The following is an 8,909-nucleotide window of genomic DNA, read 5'->3' as shown; positions in this document are numbered from 1 at the left end:
GCGAGACCTCATCTCCACAATAAATCAAAAATCAGCCGGGCATGGTAGCGCGTGCCTGTAATTCCGGCTACTTAGAAGGCTGAAGTGGAAGGATCGCCGGAGCTCAGCAGGTCGAGGCTGCGGTGGCCGGGAGCGGCCACTGCACTCCAGTCTGGGTGACAGAGTGAGACTCCAACTCAAAAAAAAAGAATGAAACAGAGGCTGGGAGCAGTGGCTCAAGCCTGTAATCCCAGCACTTTGAGATGTGGAGGTGAGAGGATTGCCTGAGCCTGCGGGTTCGAGACCAGCCTGGGCAACATGGTGAGACCTCACCTCTACAATAAATAAAAAATTAGCCAGGCATGGTAGCACACACCTGTAGTTCCAGCTACTTGGAAGGCTGAGGCAGAAGGATTGCCTGAGCCCAGCAGGTTGACGCTGGGGTGGCCGTGTGAGTGCCAGTGCACTCCAGCCTGGGCGACAGAGTGAGACCCCAACTCAAAAAAAAAAAAAAAATGTGAGAAAGAGGCCAGGCACAGTGGCTCATGCCTATAATCCCAGCACTTTGGGAGGCTGCAGTGAGAGGATTGCCTGAGTCCACGGGTTTGAGACCATCCCAGGCAACTTTATGAGACCTCGTCTCTGCAATAAGTCAATTAGCCAGGCATGGTGGCGCATGCATGTATCCAGCTACTTGGAAGGCTGAGGCAAGGCGGAAGAATCGCCTGAGCCCAGCAGGTCGAGGCTGCAGTGGCCATGAGCGTGCCACTGCACTCCAGCCTGGGTGACAGAGTGAGACTCTGACTCAAAAAAAAAAAAGAGTGAGAAAGAAGATACTCATCTTTAAGCCAAGGAGAGAGGCCTGATAGGAAACAACTCTAATGACACCTAGATCTCAGACTTCTAGCTTCCAAAACTGTGAGAAAATTAATTTCTGTTGTTGAAGTTACCTGGTCTGTGGTATTTTGTTATGGCAGCAGACTAATACAGACCCCCAAACTCTTACCTTAGCTTCAGCTTCTTCCTCAGCCTTTTTCTTGGCCAGAAGTTCCTCCAACGATAATGGCTGGGCCTGAAGTTAAACACAGAACTTCAATCCATAAAGCCTCTCTCTCTTTAAAGATCAAAAAAGCAGAGCTCAAGCTGAAGATTTAAAAATCCTGGATGGGCTCGGTGGCTCAGCCTGTAATCCCAGCACCTAGGGAGGCTGAGGTGAGTAGATTGCCTGAGCCTGCAGGTTTGAGACTAGCCGGGGCAACTTGGTGAGACCTCATCTCCACAATACATGTTTTAAAAAATTAGCTGGGCTTGGTAGCACGTGCTTATAGTTCTGGCTACTTGGAAGGCTGAGGCGGAAGGATCACCTAAGCCCAGCAGGTCAACACTGGGGTGGCCTTGAGTGTGCCACTGCACTCCAGTCTGGGTGACAGAGTGAGACTCCAACTCAAAAAAAGAAAAAAAAAGAAAAAAAAATCCTTCCTCTCCTTTACCTTAGGCTTCTTATCCCCATGTTCATCCTCTTCATCCTTCTTAGAGTCTCTGTCCTTCCGAGATTTAAAATCTTTTCCTCGGCCAGGAGATAAGCTTCAAGGAAAAGGAACAAGAAAGGAAAATATTGCTATCTTACACCAACTCCTAGATGAGGTTCAGGCTGAACCCCAAAAAGAAGATGGAAGTTTTCCCACAATGCAACAAGATCAATCATCAACTATAGTCATCCATCCCAAAGCTCCCTCAGGAGGCATAGTTACTCTGCCTGCTCTAAAGCCTAATTATGGTCCTGTCTTGACCCCTTCCTACCCAAATCTCCTTTTCTGAGACTAATCTCTTCTAGGAAGCAGAACTTTACTACTGACATCAAAAATGTTTCAGCTGGGCATAGTGGCTCACACCTGTAATTCTAGCACTTTAGAATGGAGGCAAGAGGATTTCCTGAGCCCAGGGGTTCAAACCCAGCCTGGGCAACTTGGCAAGACCTCGTCTCTACAATAAATCAAAAAGAATTAGCCAGGTACAGTGATGCATGCCTATGGTTCCAGCTACTTGGAAGGCTGAGGCAGAAGGATAGCCTAAGCCTAGCAGAACTATAGGTGCGCCATAGTGTGCCACTGTACTCCAGCTTAGGCATCAGAGTGAGAAACCAACTCAAAAAAAAAATTTGCTTCAAGCTGGGCACAGTGGCTCACCCCTATAAACCCAGGAGTTGGAAGGTAGAGGCGAGAGGATTGCCTGAGCCCAGGGGTTCAAGGCCAGCCTTGGCAACTTGGCGAGACCTTATCCCTACACTAAATCAAAAAATTAGCCAGGCGTGGAGATGCGCACCTGTAGTTCCGGCTACTTGGAAGGCTGAGGCGGGAGGATCGTCAGACCAGCAGATCGAGGATGCAATGGCCATGATCATGCCATGGCACTCCAGCCTGGGCAACAGAATGAATCACTGACTCAAAAAAAAAAAATTTTTCTTCCAAACAGCAATTGCATATTGAACAAAAATTCTTCCTTAACTCTGTAATATACAATGAACTGAGCCTACATGAATACCCCCATAAGCCAAGGAGATACTAGTACATATATCCCCTTGTCATTTTTCCTTCCTATCAGACTCAATAATCCTTCCCCACATCTGCTATAAGCTTCATCTATGAGTCGTTTCAAACAATCCTACTAAGTTTTTGTTATAAGCATTCTGTCCTTTGCCTTGTATTCTAACCTACACTTTCAGGGCCTGATAAGAACTTTGTATAGAAAGCTTCCAGAGGGTGGGCACAGTGGACCAAGCCTGAAATCCCAGCACTTTGGGAGGCTGAGGCAAGAGGATTGCCTGAGCTCAGGGGTTTGAGACCAGCCTGGAAAACTTGGTAGGACCTCATCTCTATGATAAATTAAAAAAAAAAAAAGCCAGGCATGGTAGCACATGCCTGTAGTTCCTGCTACTTGGAAGGCTGAGGCGGAAGGATCTCCTGTGTCCAGCAGGTTGAGGCTGCGGAGGCCGTGAGTATGCCACTGCACTCCAGCCTGGGCAAGAGAGTGAGACTCCGACTCAAAAAAAAAAAAGTTTCAAGAGGAAAGAGATAAGACATAGTGCATTATGTCTTACAAATACACATTGTATATCCTGGATGCAAAACTGAATAGCCAAATAGAGTTAAGGGAATGGCAACATTTTCAAACTAATTTCTAAATTCTAAGAACAAGTTGAGCCTCGAAGGGCTATGACTTCACTATTATACTTCTTAAAGAAGACATGTGAGGCCAGGCACAGTGGCTCACATCTATAATCCCAGCACTTTGGGAAGCAGTGGTAGGAGGATTGCCTTAGCCCAAGGGTTGGAGACCAGCCTGGGCAACTTGTTGAGACTTCGTCTCTACAATAAATCAAAAAATTAGTCAGGCATAGTGGCTCACGCCTGTAGTTCCAGCTACTTGGAAGGCTGAGGCTGAAGGATCACCTAAGCCCAACAGGTCGAGGCTGCAGTGGCCAGGAGCATGTCACTGTACTCCAGCCTGGGCAACAGAGTGAGACTCCAACTCAAGGCCAGGCGTAGTGGCTCAAGCCCCCCAAGACTCAGACAAGAACCTCTGAGCTCAGGGGTTCGAGACCAACCTGAGCAATTTCATGAGATCTTGTCTCTACAATAAATCAAAAAAATAAGCCGGACATGGTACCAGGTGCTTACAGTTCCTGCTACTTGGAAGACTGAGGCGAAAGAATCGCCTGAGCCCAGTAGGTCGAGTCTGCAGTGATCATGAGCATATCATTGTGCTCTAGCCTGAGAACAGAGTGAGACTCCAACTCAAAAAAAAAAAAAAAAAAATATATATATATATATATTATAAAATAGATGAAATAAAAAATGAAAAGAAAAGATAGCTCTGCAATAACTACCAATAGAATCTGTCAAATGAGCCAGGAGTAGTAGCTATGCCTATAATCCTAGCACTTTGAGAGATGGAGGCGAGAGGATTGCCTGAGTCCAGTGTTCGAGAGCAGCCTGGGAAATTTGGTGAGTCCTCATCTCTACAATAAATTAAAAAATTAGCCAGGTGTGGTGGTGCCCACCTGTAGTTCCAGTTACTTGGAAGGGTGAGATGGAAGGCTCACCTGAGCCCAGCAGGTTGAAGTTGCAGTGGCCATGAGCGTAGCACTGTATTGCAGCTTGGGCAACAGAGTGAGACTTCCACTCAAAAAAAAAAAAAGCATCTGTTAAGAGAAATCTACTTTCCTATGAAGCTGAGACAGCTCATATGCAGAGAGGAAGAGACAGGAACACTCCTTTAAAACCCTCTCATTCCCTCAGTTACCTAGATCGTTTACGGTCCTTGTCCCGTCTGTGCCCATCCTTATCTCTATCTCGGTCCTTCTTATTCCGATCTCGCTCCTTATCTCGTTCTCGTTCTTTGTGACGTCGTTCTCTGGAAGACAACAAATTTAAGAAATCATGCAGGGTGCAATGGCTCACTCCTGTAATCCAAGCACTTTGGGAGGTGGAGGTGAGAGGACTGCCTGAGTCTAGGGATTCAAGACCAGCTCAGGCAACTTGGTGAGACCTTGTCACTACAACAAATCAAAAAATTAGCTAGGCATGGTGGCACGCGTCTATAGTTCCAGCTACGTGGAAGTCTGAGGCAGAAGATCGCCTGAGCCCAGCAAGTCGAGACTGCAGTGGCCATGCGTGTGCCACCGCACTCCAGCCTGGGTGACACAATGAGACTCTGACTCAAAAAAAAAAAAATCACTTGATGGGCCAGGTGTATTGACCCACGCCTATAATTCCAACACTTTAAGAGGCCGAGGTGGGAGAATCGCTTGAGCTCACGAGTTCAAGACCAGCCTGGACAATATAGTAATAACGCATCTCTACAAAAAACACAAAAAAATTAGCTGGGCACAGTGTCAAGCATCTGCAGTCCCATCTACTTGGGAGGCTGAAGTAGAAGGATCACCAGGCCAGTTGCATTGGTTCAAGCCTGTAATCCTAGTACTTTGGGAGGCCGAGGCAAGAGGACTGCCTGAATTCGGGGGTTTGTAACTAGCCTGGGCAACTTGGTGAGGCCTAGTCTCTACAATAAATCAAAAAATTAGCCAGGCATGGTGGTGGAGCATGCCTGTAGTTCCAGCTACTTGGAAGGCTGAGGTGGAAGGATCACCTGAGCCCAGCAGGTCAAGGCTGTGGTGGCTGTGAGCATACCACTACACTCTAGCCTGTGCGACAGAGTAAGACTCCAACTCAGAAAAAAAAAAAAAAAAAAGAAGGATCACCGAATCACCAGAGTCCAGGAGGTCTAAATAGCAGTGAGCCAGGATTAAGCCACTGCACTCTATCCTGGGCGACAGAGTGAGTCTCTGCTCCTCTGCCAAAAAAAAAAAGGAAAGAAACGAAATCACTTGATATTTCTAGAGTATCTTGCTTCACTACAGCTGAGAAGGTTCCCGTGCTCTCTTCTTCCCAAAGTAATGTTATACAAATTGGGGAATATGTTTCCCAGGGAAGTTACAAGAGAATTCTAGGAAGATTTTATGGATCAGAGATGTACTACTAAGTATTAATGGCAATGATAGACCACGAATGATAGAAAGAGATGAACGATCTTCCTCGATAATCTGAACCTTCGTCTTAAAACTTCTTCTTAATCTTTAAGAGTTAGGTCATGGCTGGGTGTGACAGCTCAAGCCTGTAATCTCAGCACTTTGGGAGGCAGAAATGAGAGGATTACCTGAGCCCAGGGGCTCAAGACCAGCCTGGACAACATGGTGAGACCTCGTCGCTACAATATATCAAAAACTTAGCTGGGCATGGTGGCACCCACCTGAAGTTCCAGCTACTTGGAAGACAGAGGTGGACAGATCGCCTGAGCTCAGCATGTTGAGGTTGCAGTGGCTGTGAGTGTGCCACAGAATTCCAGCCTGGGCAATAGAGTGAGACTCTAACTCAGAAAAAAAAAAAAAGAGTTGGGTCTCGCCAGGTGCAGTGGCTTACACCTGTAATCCCAGCACTTTGGGAGGCAGAGGCCAAAGGACTGCCTAAGCCCACATGTATGAGACCAGCCTGGGCAACTTGGCGAGATCCAATCTCCACAATAAATCAAAAAATTAGCTGGGTGTGACGGTACATGCCTGCAGTTCCAGCTACTTGGAAGGCTGAAGTGGAAGGATCGCCTGAACCCAGCAGGTCAAGTCTGCAGTGGCATTGAGTATGTCATTACACTTCAGCACGGGCAACAGACTAAGACTCTAACTTGTGGGACGCAGTGGCTCACACCTGTACTCCCAGCACTTTGGGAGACAGAGGCAGGAGGACTGCCTGAGCCCACAGGTTCATGATCAGCCTGAGCAACTTGGTGAGATCTCGTCTCTACAATAACTAAAAAAAAAAAAATTAGCTGGGCATGGTAGTGCATGCCTATAATTCCCACTACTTGGAAGGCTGAGGCAGAAGGAACACCTGACCCCAGCAGGTCGAGGCTGTGGTGGCTGTGAGTGTGCCACTGTACTCCAGCCTCAGTGACAGAGTGAGACTCCGACTCAAACAAACAAAAAAAAAAATGTGTTGGGTCACTGAGGAAAACTGAAAACACCTGCAGGTCCAACTGTGATAGGGACAGATTAATATTTGAAAAGTAGACACCTAATACTGAAGGCATCAGAGAAACAAAGAATGAAGAAGTCTGAAATGTACTCCCATGTAATAGACATACAAAGCTACTTTACCTTTCTGTAGACTTGGAACGGGAACGGGAGCGGGAACGGCTACCCCCTCGTCGTCTATCCCTTGAACGATGCCGCTTCCTATCTTTAGGTGGGGAAGATTTCCGGTCCCGGTCTCTATCCCGCTCTCTCTCAGGAGTCCGCGATCGCTTCCTTTCTTCCTTGGAAGGTGATGCATCACGGTCCTTCTTGTCAGCCAGCTCTCCTGCCATCTGTCATGGGTAAAAAGAGTACTTATAATGTATTAGGTACTGCTCTTAACTGTTTATGCGTAATTCACTTAATCTAGAGACAACCCTATGGGGTGGATATATATATCTTTTTTTTTTTTTTTTTGAGTTGGAGTCTCACTCTTATTGCCCAGGCTGGAGTGCAGTGGCATGCTCACGGTCACCGCAGCCTCGACCTGTCGGGCTTAGGTGATCCTTCTGCCACTGCCTTCCAAGTAGCTGGAACTGCAGGCATGTGCCGTCACACCCAGCTAATTTTTTGATTTATTGTGGAGATTGGATCTCGCCAAGTTGCCCAGGCTGGTCTCATACCTGTGGGCTCAGGCAGTCCTTTTGCCTCTGCCTCCCAAAGTGCTGGGATTACAGGTGTGAGCCACTGCACCTGGCGAGACCCAACTCTTCTTTTTTTTTCTGAGTTGGAGTCTCACTCTATTGACTAGGCTGGAATGCAGTGGCACACTCACAGCCACCGCGACCTCAACATGCTGAGCTCAGGCGATCTGTCCACCTCTGTCTTCCAAGTAGCTGGAACTCCAGGTGGGTACCACCATGCCCAGCTAATTTTTTGATTTATTGCAGTGACGAGGTCTCGCCATGTTGTCCAGGCTGGTCTTGAACCCCTGGACTCAGTTAATCCTCTCATTTCTGCCTCCCAGATGCATGCCACCACCCCTGGCTTGTTTTTGTGATTTATTGTAGAGACAAGGTCTCACCAAGTTGCTCAGGCTGGTCTTGAACCTCCGGGCTCAGGCAATCCTCTTGCCTCCGCCTCCCAAAGTGCTGGGATTACAGGCTGAGCCACTGAGTCTGGCCTGGGTGGATATATTATTAACCCTACGTATAGATGAGAAAGCGGAAGCTCAAGTTTATAAATAACTTGCCTGAGGACACACAGGTAGAAGTGGCAGAGTTCTAGGCAGTCTGGTTCTAGAGGCCCACTGTTATTCACTATACTATACTGTCTCCTCGCGATTCCTTTTCATATATTCATTTCTAAATGTGTACAACTAACATACCATATTTTTATAATCAGACTGAAAAAGAGTATTAAAAGAAGTGTTGAAGCCAGGCTCGGTGGCTCAGCCTGTAATCCCACGCTTTGGGAGGCTGAAGTGAGTGAATTGCCTGAGCCCATGGGTTCGAGACCTGCCTGGGCAACTCGGCAAGACCTCATCTCTACAATAAATCAAAAAATTAGCTGGGCATGGTAGCACACGCCTGTAGTTCCAGCTACTTGGAAGACTGAGGTGGAAGGATCGCCAGAGCCCAGCAGATTGAGGCTGCAGTGGCTGGGAGCGGCCACTGCACTCCAGTCTGGATGACAGAGTGAGACTCCAACTCAAAAAAAGAAGTGTTGGCTGGGTGCAGTGACTCACCCCTATAATCCTAGCACTTTGGGAGGCCGAGGTGAGAGGATTGCCTGAGACCAGTGGTTTGAGACCACCTGGGCAACTTGGTGAGACCTCATCTCTACAATAAATCAAAAAATTAGCTGGGCATGGTGGCACATGCGTGTAGTTCCAGCTACTTGGAAGACTGAGGCAGAAGGATCACCTGAGCCTAGCAGGTTGAGGCTGCAGTGGCCATGAGTGTGACAGAGTGAGACTCCAACTCATAAATAAATAAATAAATAAATAAATAAATAAATAAATAATAGTTCTAGCTATGCAATGGGAAAAAACTTGGTAAAGGGTACACAGGACCCCATGCACAATTTTTTCAACTTCCAGTGACTTTATAATTATTTTTAAATAAAATACTTTGATTTTTCACAGCCTTTTTTTTTTTGTCAGAGTCTCTCTCTCTGTTGACCAGACTGAAGTGTAGTGGCATAATCACAGCCACCTCAGCCTCGACCTGCTGTACTCAGGCAGTCTACCCCAGCCTCCCAAGTAGCTGGGACTACAGGTACATGCCACCATGCCCCACTAATATTTTTTTGTTTTTTTGAGTTAGAGTCTCACTCTGTCGCCCAGACTGGAGTGCAGTGGCTG

The 8,909-nt window shown here is 47.2% G+C and overlaps 1 protein-coding gene across 1 annotated transcript in view; it reads right to left on the bottom strand.

Moving 5' to 3' along the window:
- DDX23 (DEAD-box helicase 23) overlaps positions 1-8,909 on the bottom strand; it is a 22,087-nt gene that overhangs the window by 8,216 nt on the left and 4,962 nt on the right. The window contains exons 2-5 of the mRNA XM_008070893.1: positions 6,689-6,897; positions 4,282-4,392; positions 1,470-1,563; positions 986-1,051 (exon numbers count right to left, since the gene is read on the bottom strand). Coding sequence (XP_008069084.1) covers positions 986-1,051; positions 1,470-1,563; positions 4,282-4,392; positions 6,689-6,897 — 480 coding nt within the window. The remainder of the gene's footprint in view (positions 1-985; positions 1,052-1,469; positions 1,564-4,281; positions 4,393-6,688; positions 6,898-8,909) is intronic.

The sequence above is a fragment of the Carlito syrichta genome, unplaced genomic scaffold, assembly GCF_000164805.1.
Source record: "Carlito syrichta isolate Samal-C Ts95f unplaced genomic scaffold, Tarsius_syrichta-2.0.1 Scaffold314050, whole genome shotgun sequence".
Classification (NCBI taxonomy): Eukaryota; Metazoa; Chordata; class Mammalia; order Primates; family Tarsiidae; genus Carlito; species Carlito syrichta.
Note: the sequence above shows the minus strand (reverse complement) of the source record. Positions and strands in the feature narration are given on the sequence as shown.